At 43.0% G+C, this 14,619-nt stretch overlaps 1 protein-coding gene across 1 annotated transcript; it reads left to right on the forward strand.

Annotated features, from left to right (window-relative positions):
• The first annotated feature begins 1,717 nt into the window (after positions 1-1,717).
• LOC137348502 (immunoglobulin iota chain-like) lies at positions 1,718-3,267 on the forward strand. The gene is made up of 3 exons (XM_068013807.1): positions 1,718-1,779; positions 1,866-1,925; positions 2,039-3,267. Exons 2-3 carry the CDS (start codon positions 1,880-1,882, stop codon positions 2,701-2,703), a joined length of 711 nt encoding a protein of 236 aa, XP_067869908.1. The 5' UTR covers positions 1,718-1,779; positions 1,866-1,879; the 3' UTR covers positions 2,704-3,267.
• Positions 3,268-14,619: the final 11,352 nt, after the last annotated feature.

A 14,619-nucleotide genomic window follows, 5' to 3' on the forward strand; every position in this document is an offset into this window, starting at 1 on the left:
TCCGCCATTTCCTTATTATCTACTATGAGCTCCCCATTCTCTCTCCCTAGAGGACCAACACGCACTTTACTTACTCTTTTCCTTTTAAAATACACGTAGAAACTCTTGCCATCCGTTTTTACATTTCTAGCTAGCTTCCTCTCCTATTCACATTTATTTCTCCTGATTAACCATTTAGTCATTCGCTGCCATTCTTTATATTCTGACCAATAATCTGACCTGCCACTCATATTTGCGCATATATATGCTTTTTCCTTCAGCTTGATGCTTTCCTCAACTCCTTTAGTGAACCATGGATAGTGGATTCCCTTAGAATTTTTCTTTATAGTAAGAATATACTTATCTTGAGTATTCTGAAATACCGCCTTAAACATCTGCCATTTTTACTCTATTGATCTATCTGTTAACCTAGTAACCCAGTTCACTTCAGCTAGCTCAGCTTTCATGCCCACATAGTTGCCCTTTTCCAGTTTAGAATACTCGTCTTAGACCCGCTCTTCTCTCTTTCAAACTGGATGTAACATTCAATGATATTGTGGTCGCTGCTACCTAGAGGTGCCCTTACTCTGAGGTCATTAATTAATCCGGTCACTTTACACAATACCAAGTCTAGTAAAACCTGCTCTCTGATTGATTCCAGAAAGTGCTGCTCTAAGAAAGTATCACAATTGAATATGCTTTCTTCATCCGGTCTTTAGTTTAAAGGTTCAAAACCTTTGTGGTTGTAAGGTATATACATTCAGGATCACTCCCAATCGATCTTTCTGCAACCAAGAGCTGTCAGATCAGGACAGTGTCGAAACACAGAATTTCTCACACCCTGTTCACGGATATCTGAACCTTTCTCCCTATAGCCACCAGAGGGCGTCAGATAACAATATTCATTTTATGGATCTGACCCCGGGCAGCGAAGTGATTTAAATTTATGTTAAACTTATATATATTCAAAAATATACTCCAAAACCTGAGTATAATTTGGAATATATGGACGCTCAATAGCTGAGATCAACTGATCTACATATCGAAGGATTCCTTCAGACCAGGTCAAGTGAGTGGAAGGTGTGGAAGATAGTGAAAGAATATTAAACTGTGAACGACAGACACACCCTGAAATCTGAGTTCTGAATCATTAACTGCATCGTTACTGAAGGTTGATGTTAAATGAGTGAAAGACCAGTAGAAACCGCCTGTATTTTGTTTATTTTCCTTCTCCACTCCTTTTGCCATTCTGAGTGGAATTTGTAACAGCAGTTTTTCATGTCCTGCTGATGTTGAGTATTCTGTTTTAGTGAGAACCCACCCTACATTCCGAAGACTTCGAACCCGCACCTAGCGCTCTGCTCCCGCCCACTTTCAGCCAAACAGCAACACATTGCGACAAAGCACTGATGCCTGTTCAGTAGTTTGTTCAGTAACAGCAGATATCATCGTTCTAATGTGATGGATCTATAAATCACTCCGATAAAATACCTGATCACTGTTAATTCACAAGTTAATTGATTGGTGAGGGAAATCTCACTGGAGTCACGGTTACCAGTGTGCTGATGCTGAAGATACTGGAATTTGAGAAGAAGAATTAACGCCAGAATAAACCAAATCCAGTAACAATCTCATGTTTCCGGTTACAAGGGTTTCTGTCCCCGCCCCACGTCTCTAACAGCGGAACCATTCCCCATATAAGGACAGTGACTGTAGCCCAGCTCGGGGTGTTTCCATTCACTGACAGCCAGCTCACTACCTACCGCTCTCACAGCACCACTGGGGACACAAGGAAGTGAGGTGAGAGAATCCTGAGACACGACAGCAGATTATTGAGGGTGGGGATTAGAACGGGTGTCTTCATATATCCAACTCCCCTTTTACAGAGCGGACAGCGATAATGCGGCGACTCAGCATCTGGGTTGTGTGGGGAGCATTTCTGACAGGTAATTGTGGACAAAACACATTTCATCTTTTCTCTCGTTTCACAAACATGGTTTGAACCTGAATTTTCAACAACCGTCGGTCTGATCTTTTCCTGTTTAAACTTGTTTTTCAGATTTAAGTCATGGCGGTTCTGTCACTCAGCCGCGGTCCCCAGATGTTAAGACAGAAGGAGAAGCGGTGATTTTAAGCTGTACCTATGATACGACACGGAGCGAGTATTCTTTATACTGGTACCAGCAACACCCAGATACACAGCCCGAGTTTATACTGAGGAAAGATTCTGATAATTATGAAGATAAAGCAGATTTTGCTAAAAATCGTTTCTCTGCTGAGCTCCACACCGTGACTAAATTCACCAGTTTAACCATCTCGGGGCTGCAGCTGACTGACTCTGCCGTGTACTACTGCGCCTTCAGACTCACAGTGATGGAAAGCAGTCTCACCCCTGTACAAAAACTGCCTTTGGAGTGTGGGTGGGAGCTCCGGTCTGTTGGGGTGTGTGTAGAATCGCAGGCAGATGTGCAGCGACAATGTGCCGCGCGCTGTCAGGCACTCAAACACACACCGAGAGGAAACCAAATTAACCTCAGATCAAACTGTCACCCAACTGTTTCCAGGAACGGCCGAGAAATCAAACTGCAGAATCCAATCAGACAGACAGATCCAGCACAGAAAACATATGTGAGGACCCCAGTTCTAATCCCCAGCCTCAATAATCTGCTGTCATGTCTCAGGATGCTCTCATCTCACTTCCTTGTGTCTCCAGTGGTGCTGTGAGACCAGTCGGTCGTCAGCTGGCTGTCAGTGAATGGAAACACCCCGAGCTGGGCTACAGTCAGAGTTCTGATAGGGAAATGGCTGCACATTTAGAGACCGGGGGTGGGAATGAAACCCTGGCCTGTTAATTATCACCAACCTGCTCAGGATTGTTAATGGCGACAGAAAATATTCCATCATTAAGGAGACACCCTGAAGCACAATGGACATTAGAGGAACTCTGTGTTTTGCGCTTGTTTTAAACATCACAGACACTACCTTGTGAAATCTATTCATTGTGTACAAACTGTCTCTGAGTCAGCAACACGCTCTGATCAAAAAAACCCTGTGAAAAGGCGGCGGTCAAAGACTCTGAGAAACTGATATCCCAATTAATTATTTATTCTCAGGAAACAGCTAATTAAAGAAAAAAGCAACCAGTTAACCGCTGAATTGTGAGTGCATGTGTGTGAAAGGGCGAGTTCAGATAAAATAAGAAGTGATAATTGTTTTTAGACATAGGTGTATCTTAATAGTGTTTAAGATTTAGTTGAAATAAATAGTTAATTTGTTGTTGTCTAAAGATACCGGCTTTGGTCTATTTTATTCTGGGGGTTACTAAAGTGTTCACTTTGGGTGTTTTCCGGTTTGGTAGAAAAACCTTACTAATATGCTGCAATCTGTGTAGTGATGGGACTGAACTGACAGTGCATTACTCCCGCCTCGGTCGTAATATATTAATTTGGTATCTCGTGTAGGATCAGATTAATTGGGGGTTCGCATTTGGAATTATATTAGTTGCTCATATCTGGGATAACATATAAATTGGGGTCTTGCGTCTGGCATCATATTAATTGCTATCGCATCTGGGGCCATATGAATTGGAAACTCGTTTGCTGGGATCCAAACCTAATGCCAATTACGAAAACATAGCAGGAACCAGGTTTCTTGTGTAATAAGGTACAGTCTATGACATCAGAATGGCATTAGCAGTTGCAGCAGTTTTTCTGGGAAAGGACAACGTGTCCCTCAATGTCTTCACAATTTTACCTAAGAATAAACGAAAAGAACTGGCTGAAAAATTGGGATTGGAATTGAAATCAGGTGGCAAACTAAGCAGTAATAATTGACCTAATAGCCCAACATCTAAAATTAGAAGATGAAGAAGAGGAAGAAGATAGTAAGCCAAAGAATAATTCAGTGGAATTGGCTAAGATTCAGTTAGAAATCAAAAAACTGGAACTTGAACATGAAAAAGAAAAAGTCAAAGCAAAAAGTAAACTTGAGGCTGAAAAAGAATTGCAGAAAATTGAACTTGAAAAAGAGCAGAGAGGGAAAGAAAGGGAATTTAGGTTAAAAGAGGTGGAACTAAGACAAAGGGGTGGTCTTGACTCCAGGGAAAATTCAGCTTTGGAAGAAGCTGAATTCAGCGCAGAGCACAAGGAAAAGCTCTTTAAATTTATACAAGCTCTTCCTAAGTTTGAGGAAAGGGACATAGAGGCATTTTTCATATCTTTTGAAAAAATAACCAAACTGATGGAATGGAAATAGGAAAACTGGAGACTGCTGATGCAAAGCAGGCTGATGGGCAGAGCTCTTGACGTTGAGGCCACGCTTCCTGAAAAGGCTACTGCAGATTATCAAATGGCAAAAAAGGCCATTCTCGCTGTGTGTGAGTTAGTCCCTGAAGCTTACCGTCAGACGTTTCGGAACTTACGAAGATTGACTGGGCAGATGTATGTAGAATTTAAGAGAGTGAAGCAAAGTAATTTTGACCATTGGATACGGGCATTAAAGATGGAAACCACAGATGAGAACCTTCGAGAATGGATTCTCTTGGAAAAGTTTAAAAACTGTATTCCTTCAGTAGTGACAACTGATGTAGCTCAGATGAAAGTTTTGAAAGCTAGGCAAGCAGTGGAAGTTAATGATTTTGAGCTTGTGAATAAGCCAAAACCTTTTGTCCATCACCCCCATAAACACGAGAAGGATAGAAGGTGGGAGAGTGAAAGGAAGGCAAGTAGCCTGGGACAAGAAGGAACAGCTTTGAATGCCCCAGGATCACCTCCACAGGCCCGAAAGGAAGGTTCTGAGGGTAGAAGTGAGGTTTGCATGCTGAAGTGGTATCATTGCCACAAAACGGGTCATCTTCGTTCAGAGTGCTGGAAATTGCAAGGTAAACCCATAGGACTTGCAAAGCTAATGCAGAGGAAATGACTCTGACTAAGAGGACAGAAGACCAGGCTATTGCTTTAATGGCAGCTGTAAAACGAGATACAAAAACTAAAGTGAGTGTAGAGGTTAAGGATAAGATACCCGAAAGTTATAATTAATTTTTGGCAAAGGGGAAAGTAACTCCATTTCCTTTAAATGAGATGGGAAAACTTATCATTATGCTCAGGGATACAGCAGCAACCCAAACACTCTCGCTGGCGAAAGATATAACGTTTCCACATGACAGGGCTTTGAACGCTAAAAGTTCAGTTAATGGAGTTGGCGGGGAGTATATACACCCGTACCTTTATATAAAGAACGCTGAGAGACTGCCTTAATATCTGGGATGGTAACTGCAGCAGTTGTCCACAGTTTTCCAGTGCAGGGAATTGATCTACTCCTCGGAAATGATCTGGCTGGATAAAAAGCATCAGTTTCTCTAATAATTACAGAGAAACCAAGTGTAGTTAGGTAAATGGAACAATTACAGGGGCAAGTTTCAGGAATATTTCCTGCATGTGTAGTCACCCGAGCAATGACTAAAAAGGATCCATTGTCGGAGGTAAAAGTGGCAGCACAAACAGATAGCCAAGTAGAAGAAACTTTATTTGGGGATTGAGATAATCCAAATGAGATGTTCATTAAACCTCTATAATTGCAGCACAGCAAGCCGATCCAGAGATATACAGAATAGCACAGACGGCTCTGACAGAAGCTGAGGCGAAAGGAGTTCCAGAAGGCTATTATATGGCAAGCAGGGTTTTGAGGAGTACTTGGAGAACGCCTCATAGACCTGCAGTCGAAGACTGGACAGTTGTTCAACAGATGACAAATATCACCACAGATTATGAAAGTTAGCACATGACGTTCCTTTTTCAGGACAGGGAGGAATTTGGAATACTAAATCACGTATAAACTAACATTATTACTGTCTAGACCTTGCAAAGGACGTAAAGCAGTTTTGTGTGGCTCAGAAACACCTAAAACACCCGAAGCCGATATGGAAAAGTGGGGAGACAAGAATGCAAAAACCCGCAATTTTCAACCAGGGGATGAAGTATTGGTACTGTTACCGATACAGGGGGAAACCATTAAACGCACGGTTCAATGGCCCATTTAGAGTGAACAAAAGAGTGGGAAGGTAAATTACTTGATTGACACCCCTGATCTCCGGAAGAAGAACTGGTTGTGTCACATCAATATATTAAAGCAATATTATCGCAGGGAGGAAGATAAGATGTACAGATATGTCAGGTAATTGCGGATGTTGCGAAAGAAAAGGATAGTCAGGATGAGACAGAAGGAGGCATAGACAATTTTCAGTTTGAACCTCCAACTATCAGATTGGCGAATACAGAATGGCTAGGATAATTGGACAAAATACTTTTGCACTTAGAGACAAAACAACGTGAAGACTTAACCAGGCTTTTCACAACATTTAAAAAAGTCTGTCGGGATAAGCCAGGATATCCAACCTTAGACACACATGATGTGGATATAAGGGGAACAATTCCTTTAAAATAACATGCTTACCACTTAAGTCCGGACAAAAGGCTCAAGTAAAAGCAAAAGTCCAATACATGCTGGAAAACAATTTGATTGAACCTAGTCAAAGCAGCTGGAGTTCACCAATAGTTCTAGTACCTAAACCTGATGAGTCAACCCGATTTTGTAAAGACTACAGAAAAGTCAATGCAGTAACAAAGACAGTCTTCTACCCAATTCCGCATTTAGAAGACTGTATCAACAGAGTGGGCAGTGCTAGGTTTTAAAAAAATGAAGATTGGCTTGTTATTAGCAAGTTCCTTTGACTCGTCGAGCCAAAGATTTAGCAGCTTTTGTAACACCTGACAGTCTTTATCAATGCCGGGTGATGCCATTCAGGTTAAAAAATGCTCCAGCCACTTTTCAAAGATTAATGAATCGAGTGTTCCCAATTGTGTAGTATATCTCGATGACGTACTAATATACTTGGCAAGAACACTTAAACCAGCTAAAAATTCTATTTAAAAAGTTGCAAGCAGTGGGCTTAGGGATAAATCTGGGAAAAAGCAAATTCAGAAAAGCAAGAGTAACTTACCTGGGACACAGCGGGGCAAGGACAAGTATTGCCAAAAATGGCCTTAGTAGAGTTCCCTATCCCTACATCTAAACGGGAAATAATGAGGTTTTCAGGGATGTGCAGCTTCTACAGGAAATTTGTACTGAATTTTATTCCTGTGGCTGCTCCATTAACCGATTTGCTACAAAAAATATACACAAAGTAGTATGGTCAGATGAATGCCAGGCAGCTTTTGAAAAGCTAAAGGCAATCTTAACTAATGAACGAGTGTTGGCTGCTCCACATTTTGCTAAATACTTTAAAGTGGCGATTGATGTTAGCAACCTGGGGTTGGTGCAGTCTTATTCCAGGATGACGAATTGGGCATGGAGAAGAAAGTCGGGAACTTTTCAAGAAAACTACATTGCATTCAAAAAAGTATCCCACTGTTGGACTTTAGCTGGCACTCAAACATTTTGAAGTAGATGTCCACCAAGACTATAATGAAACAATATATACTGACCATAACCCATTAACGTTTGTGGAAAATTTTAAAATCGAAATGCTAGAATGTTTAGGTGAAGTTTATTGTTACAGCCTTATCATTTGAAAATTGTACATATTTCGGGGAAAAACAGTTATCGCCGACGCTTTGTCACGAATTTAACCATGTTAAGTTATATGGATGGCGATGGTACAAAGAAAATGCTGTAAATTATCAGTAGAGTGAATGGGTGCATGAATGTGGAAAATGTTAGAGTGTTTTTTTTTCCAGTTTCAGTTTTCTTTTGGATTGTAATGAAACGCATTTTTAAGAATGACGTTTCATTTCACCAAGGGCGGAAGTGTCACGGAACTGTATTTATTATCTCCTCGGACTAAAACAGTGTGTGCCTTTAAGACTCTGTTTAAAAACATTGTGCCTCTGAAAAAACGAACAGGCACAGTGTGCCAGCAGCTGCACCTGTCGCTAGGCCATAGCAGGAGAGAGAGGTCACATGGTGCACTGTAACAATTTGACTTTGTGCGGGGCTCACTCGCTTTCACAACTCCATTGATCAAATCCTTATCCATTGAAAGCAGACAGGCACTGAGCTAATAGGCCGTTGATGGCCTCACCCACCTTCATAGGCAAAAATCTCAGTTCTCAAACCATTGAGACCTGGCAGATACTGAGATGACCCATTGTGAGAGGCATCGATCACCTGCAAAAGTACATTCCTCAGGTCTTTCACGATTGAGTATAATTTTACCCAGCAAATCTGTGCTTTGACAAAATTTCTTGTTAGCTCTATTTATCCCCATCCGGCCTATTTTATTTTGCTGCGTTCGCCCCATCTTCCCCATTTACTTCACACCCCCAGACTCTCCCGTTGCCATGAACAGTTGGGGAACATCTTTGGAAAGCGAAATTGAAAAACAAAACCAGAGTGTTAACAGGAAAAATCAAACAGCAGGTTAAAATAAAACAGTTATACATATGAAAAGAAGATCTGTTCAATGTCTCTCTGCAGGTGAGCGCGAATTCCCTCAGTGGATCAGCTCAGTGCCTCTCTGAACTCAATGGCTAAAATATGATACCCAGTGAGCAGCCTTTTTACTCAGATCCCAGAGGTAGAAGCCTCAGACTGGTCCGGGAAGGAAACATTCGGGACACTGGCACTTGTCATAAGCTCCCACCCCGCTCCCCCTCCCCCACCCCCCCAACCGCCATAACCACCATGGATAAAGACAAGTGCTCTTGGACTCTTCCGCACCTGGAGCAAGTAGTCTGAGACACAGAAATCTCTTGTATGGTAGGTGAGGGGCTCTGGATTGGGCGGGGGAGGGGGCGGGGCGGAGCGTTTTGTGTGACTAGCCTCTGCTTTATGAGGGGAATTTAGGGTCAGATTGACATCTGTCTGTGTATCTTTAAACTCTGTCTCACTGCACCGGTATTCATAATGTACTGCAGAATATAAACAGAGGCAGCTCTGGTGAAGTAATAACTGAGATAGGGCCGAGAGTGGTAGAAAGGAGAAAAGATCTAATGCAATATAACAGAGGCATGACCTAGTTTAGTCATAACAAAAATAATCCTTAATATAGCATAAACAGATGCAGGTCTAATGCAGAAATTACTGAGACAGGCCTTACTATACTATAAGCAGATACTGGGTCTAGTGTAAAATAAGCAGCCAAATGGTCCAGTGCAGTCATAACTGAAACAGGGTCTATTGTAATGTAAGGAGCGACAGAGTCAACTGTATGATGAACAGAGACATGGTCTTGTGCAGTAATAAGTGAGATTGGGCCAAGTGTAATAGGAACAGGGCAATGATCTGGTGCAGTATACCTGAGGCAGGGTCCAGTGTAATATAAACAGAGACAGGGTCTGGTGCAATATAAACAGAGACAGAGGCTAGAGCAATATAAACAGAGACAGGGTCCAGTGTAATATAAACAGGGGCCGGGTCCAGTGTAATATCAACAGAGACAGGGTCTCGTGTAATATAAACAAGACAGGGTCTAGTGTAATATAAACAGAGACAGGGTCTAGTGTAATATAAACAGGGACAGAGGCTAGAGCAATATAAACAGAGACCGGGTCTGGTGTAATATAAACAGAGACAGGGTCTCGTGTAATATAAACAGAGGCAGGGTCTAGTGTAATATAAACAGAGACAGGGTCCAGTGTAATATAAACAGAGACAGGGTCTGGTGTAATATAAACAGAGACTGGGTCTAGTGTAATATAAACAGAGACTGGGTCTAGTGTAATATAAACAGAGACAGAGGCTAGAGCAATATAAACAGAGACAGGGTCTAGTGTAATATAAACAGGGACAGAGGCTAGAGCAAAATAAACAGAGACAGGGTCTGGTGTAATATAAACAGAGACAGGGTCTAGTGTAATATAAACAGGGGCCGGGTCTAATGTAATATAAACAGAGACAGGGTCTAGTGTAATATAAACAGGGACAGAGGCTAGAGCAATATAAACAGAGACAGGGTCCAGTGTAATATAAACAGAGACAGGGTCCAGTGTAATATAAACAGAGACAGGGTCTAGTGTAATATAAACAGAGACAGGGTCCAGTGTAATATAAACAGGGTCCTGGTCTAGAGTAATATAAACAGAGACAGAGTGTCTTCTTTGGCCTCCTTATCTCGAGAGACAATGGGTAAGCGCCTGCAGGAGGTCAGTGGTGTGTGGAGCAGAGCCTGGAGTGGCTATAAAGGCCAATTCTAGTGTGACAGACTCTTCCACAGGTGCTGCAGAAAAATTTGTTTGTCTCTCAAGACAAGGAGGCCAAAGCAGAATAGTTAGGATCTTCGCACCAGGCTGATTTCTGTCTACATTGTAGATTTATATTTTAATGCAAAAATTATTATTATTTGTTAATTCGCAGTGAGTTATATCGGAAGTAGCAGCGCACGAATATAACTAGTTCCGGGCCACCTGTTGGAGTTTATATTATCAATGTGAATGGTGAATTCCCAGAGATACACAAATAAACAACAGACAATTCTGCCCTCACACAGTTAATGTGACAATCAGACTGAATCAGTGATCGATGTGAATGATTTTTGATGGTGTTTATGTGGATTGTGCTCGGGTTCTGCCCGCACAGGAATGTATTCACTTGTCAGTGTGTGATCCGCTGTTATAAACAGCCCTCAGCAGACAGCAGCTGTGATCCAGAAACCTGCGGCAGTTATTGTACGAGGCTGTAGCTCGTTCCCATCACTGAGAGACTCAGTGCACAGTAACAGACCGCGGTGTCAGACGGCCGCAGCTCCGAGATGGTCAATCGGTACAACTTGTCTGAATGCTGGACTGTATCAGAAAATTGGTTGTGAGCGAAATCCGCCTCAAATTCAGCGCGGCTCTTGTCCCTCCGGACTGAAAACTCGGGCTGTCTGCCTGGGTGTTGTTGGTACCAGAATAAGTAATAACCATCGTCGGGACAGATGCAGGTTAAAGTGACATCTTCTCCCTCTGTCTGTGTGAGCGAGGACTCCCGCTGACTGACAGAATCTCCATCTCTCAGATCTGGAACACACGGTTAAAGAAAGGGGAAATCACCGATTAAAAGTTCAAAATAGACCGAACTGACGGTGAAAATTCTGTCAGTGTTTCATAAATTTAAATAGAATTTAAAGCATAGGTCATTCGGCCCAACTGGTCCATGCCAGGGTTCCCACTCCCCACGAGCATGCTCCACCCCTCTTCATCTCACTCTAATAGCATATCCTTCCACCCCTTTCTCTCTCATCTGTTTATCTAGCTTCCCCTAAAATACATCTCTGCTATTCACCATTCTCTGGATGAAGAAGTTTGAATTCCCGAGTGGATCTTTTGGCGATTCTAATATTTACGACCCATTGTTTTGGTATCCTCTTCAAGTGGAAACATCTTCTCTAGTTCTACCTATTGAATACCTTGATAATTTTAAAGACATCAATCTGATTGCCCTCAGTCTTCTCTTTACGAGAGGAAAGAGCCTCAGCTGGTATAGTGTTTTCTGATAGCTCTTATTTCTCAATTCTGGCATCATCCTTGTGAATCGTTTTTTGCATTTTTTCCCTACATCCTTGTTGTCATATGGCGACCAGAGCTGCTCACAATACTCCAATTGTGGTCTGACCAAGTTCCACACAATTTACCATGAACTCTGTTTTTTCAAATTTATTTCTGTCGAAATTAATCCCTTTTTAAAGTTTGGAATTTCTTATCGACAACGAATGTCACCCAGAGCCCAGCGAGAAGAGGGAGCCGTATTGCTGCTGCTGCGGAATTCGAGGGACTTTCGACCTCTCAGAAATCTGGAGAACATGAAAAGAGCTGAGGCTGGTCTGACGTCACTTCCTGAAGAGCCTCAAATGGAGAAAGCTGAGAGGATTGACTCTGACTGGTCTGATGTCACTTCTTTAACCACAAGTCCTTGTTTATTTTAGAGAACTGAGACAGTAAATTCGCATTCTGCTCATCAGAGAGAAAGATTAATAAACGTGAACAGATGGATCTCCAGTTGACCAGAGACAGAATGATCTCGAATTGATCTGAGAGGAGCTTGATGTTCAGTTGATCTGAGAGACAGTTTGATCTCCAATTGATCAGAGAGAAAGTTTTGTCTTTGCTTGACCTGAGGGAAGCCCTGTCAAGAAACAAAGACTGGTGTTGAATGCAGATAAAGATGTTCAGTTTATTTCACTATCACTAATCAGACCTATCTGGTTGACGGGGATCGGGTTTGTTTACTCCTCTGCTGAAGACACACAAGGGGAAGATTTCAAAGAACAAAGAACAAAAAACAGTACAGCACAGGAACAGGCCATTCGGCCCTCCAAACCTGCGCCGATCTTGATGCCTGCCTAAACTAACACCATCTGCACTTTCGGGGCCCATATCCCTCCATTCCCTTCCCATTCATATATTTGTCAAGATGTCTCTTAAACGTCACTACCGTATCTGCTTCCACCACCTCCCCTGGCAGCAAGTTCCAGGCACTCACCACCTTCTGTGTAAAAAACTTGCCTCGCACATCCCCTCTAAACTTTGCCCCTCGCACCTTTTAGCTATGTCCCCGAGTAACTGACTCCTCCACCCTGGGAAAAAGCTTCTGACTATCCACTCTGTCCATGCCGCTCATAACTTTGTAAACCTCTATCATGTCGCCCCTCCACCTCCGTCGTTCCAGTGAAAACAATCCGAGTTTATCCAACCTCTCCTCATAGCTAATGCCCTCCAGACCAGGCAACATCCTGATAAACCTCCTCTGCACCCTCTCCAAAGCCTCCACGTCCTTCTGGTAGTGTGGCGACCAGAATTGCACGCAATATTCTAAGTGTGGCCTAACTAAGGTTCTGTACAGCTGCAACATGACTTGCCAATTTTTATACTCTATGCCCCGACCGATGAACGCAAGCATGCCGTATGCCTTCTTGACTACTTTATCCACCTGCGTTGCCACTTTCAGTGACCTGTGGACCTGTATGCCCAGATCTCTCTGCCTGTCAATTCTCCTAAGGGTTCTGCCATTTACTGTATACCTTCCACCTGCATTAGACCTTCCAAAATGCATTACCTCACATTTGTCCGGATTAAACTCCATCTGCCATTTCTCTGCCCAAGTCTCCAACCGATCTATATCCTGCTGTATCCTCTGACAATCCTCATCATTATCCGCAACTCCACCAACCTCTGTGTCATCCGCAAACTTACTAATCAGACCAGCTACATTTTCCTCCAAATCATTTATATATATTACAAAGAGTAAAGGTCCCAGCGTTGATCCCTGCGGAACACCACTAGTCACATCCCTCCATTCAGAAAAACACCCATCTACTGTTACCCTCTGTCTTTTGTGACTGAGCCAGTTCTGTATCCATCTTGCCAGCTCACCTCTGATCCCGTGTGACTTCACCTTTTGCACCGGTCTGCCATGCGGGACCTTGTCAAAGGCTTTACTAAAGTCCATATGGACAACATCCACCTCATCAATCATCTTCGTCAATTCCTCAAAAAACGCAATTAAATTAGTAAGACACGACCTCCCCTTCACAAAACCATGCTGTCTCCCGCTAATAAGTTCGTTTGTTTCCAAATGGGAGTAAATCCTGTCCCGAAGAATCCTCTCTAATAATTTCCCGACCACTGACGTAAGGCTCACCGGCATATAATTTCCTGAATTATCCTTATCACCCTTCTTAAACAAAGGAACAACATTGGCTATTCTCCAGTCCTCTGCGACCTCACCTATAGCCAATGAGGATGCAAAGATTTCTGTCAAGGCCCCAGCAATTTCTTCCCTTGCCTCCTTCAGTATTCTGGGGTAGATCCCATCAGGCCCTGGGGACTTATCTACCTTAATGCTTTGCAAGACACCCAACACCTCCTCCTTTTTGATAATGAGATGACTAAGACTATCTGCACTCCCTTCCCTAGGCTCATCATCCACCAAGTCCTCCTCCTTGGTGAATACGGATGCAAAGTACTCATTTAGCACCTCACCCATTTCCTCTGGCTCCACGCATAGATTCCCATCTCTGTCCTTGAGTGGGCCAACCCTTTCCCTGGTTACCCTGTTGCTCTTTATATATGTATATTTCCTCTGGTGTCTCTGTGATCGTGACATATCAAACAGAACAGGAAAATGCATGGACAGTGAACTGGAGAAACTTGCAATTTAACCCCCAATACCCGCTATGTTGGCCTGGTTTTCGCCTGTCGATTCCTCATTATAGAGTGAATGAAATCTGAAATCTGACTCCTCTATTCAGAGCTGATGGGAGCTGCCTTGCGGGAACATTCTGTCCGGAGAATAACCTACCTGTTCAGAGTATCACAGAGCCGGCAGCCACACACTGTTCAAGTTACACACAGTGTGCTGAAGTTTTTGTACAGGGTGCACACGGAACTGTGTAGCTGTGTGTCTCAGGGGACAGTAATATGCGGCGCTGTCTGACAGCTCCGCCGCAGAAACAGTCAGCTGAACCGTACTCTCTTCTGTGCTCAACTCTGCTGTAAAACGGTCCTTGGCGAAGTCGACTGGAAGGTGTCATATTGGGTGATAAGCAACACGTTTCCCGGAGCCCGACCGGGAAGCTGCCAGTACCAGAAAAGATAAGGGTTTGTATTTGTTGTTTCAAAACTTCAATTCAGCATCACCGCTCCTTCTTCCCGCACTGTCTTGGTC

The sequence above is a fragment of the Heterodontus francisci genome, chromosome 34 (assembly GCF_036365525.1).
Source record: "Heterodontus francisci isolate sHetFra1 chromosome 34, sHetFra1.hap1, whole genome shotgun sequence".
Taxonomy (NCBI): Eukaryota; Metazoa; Chordata; class Chondrichthyes; order Heterodontiformes; family Heterodontidae; genus Heterodontus; species Heterodontus francisci.

Coding starts and splice junctions, on each gene's coding strand:
- LOC137348502 (XM_068013807.1), top strand. CDS start 1,880: ATGCGGCGACTCAGCATCTGGGTTGTGTGGGGAGCATTTCTGACAG. Junction 1,926..2,038: donor GTGGGGAGCATTTCTGACAG/GTAATTGTGGAC, acceptor CTTGTTTTTCAG/ATTTAAGTCATGGCGGTTCT.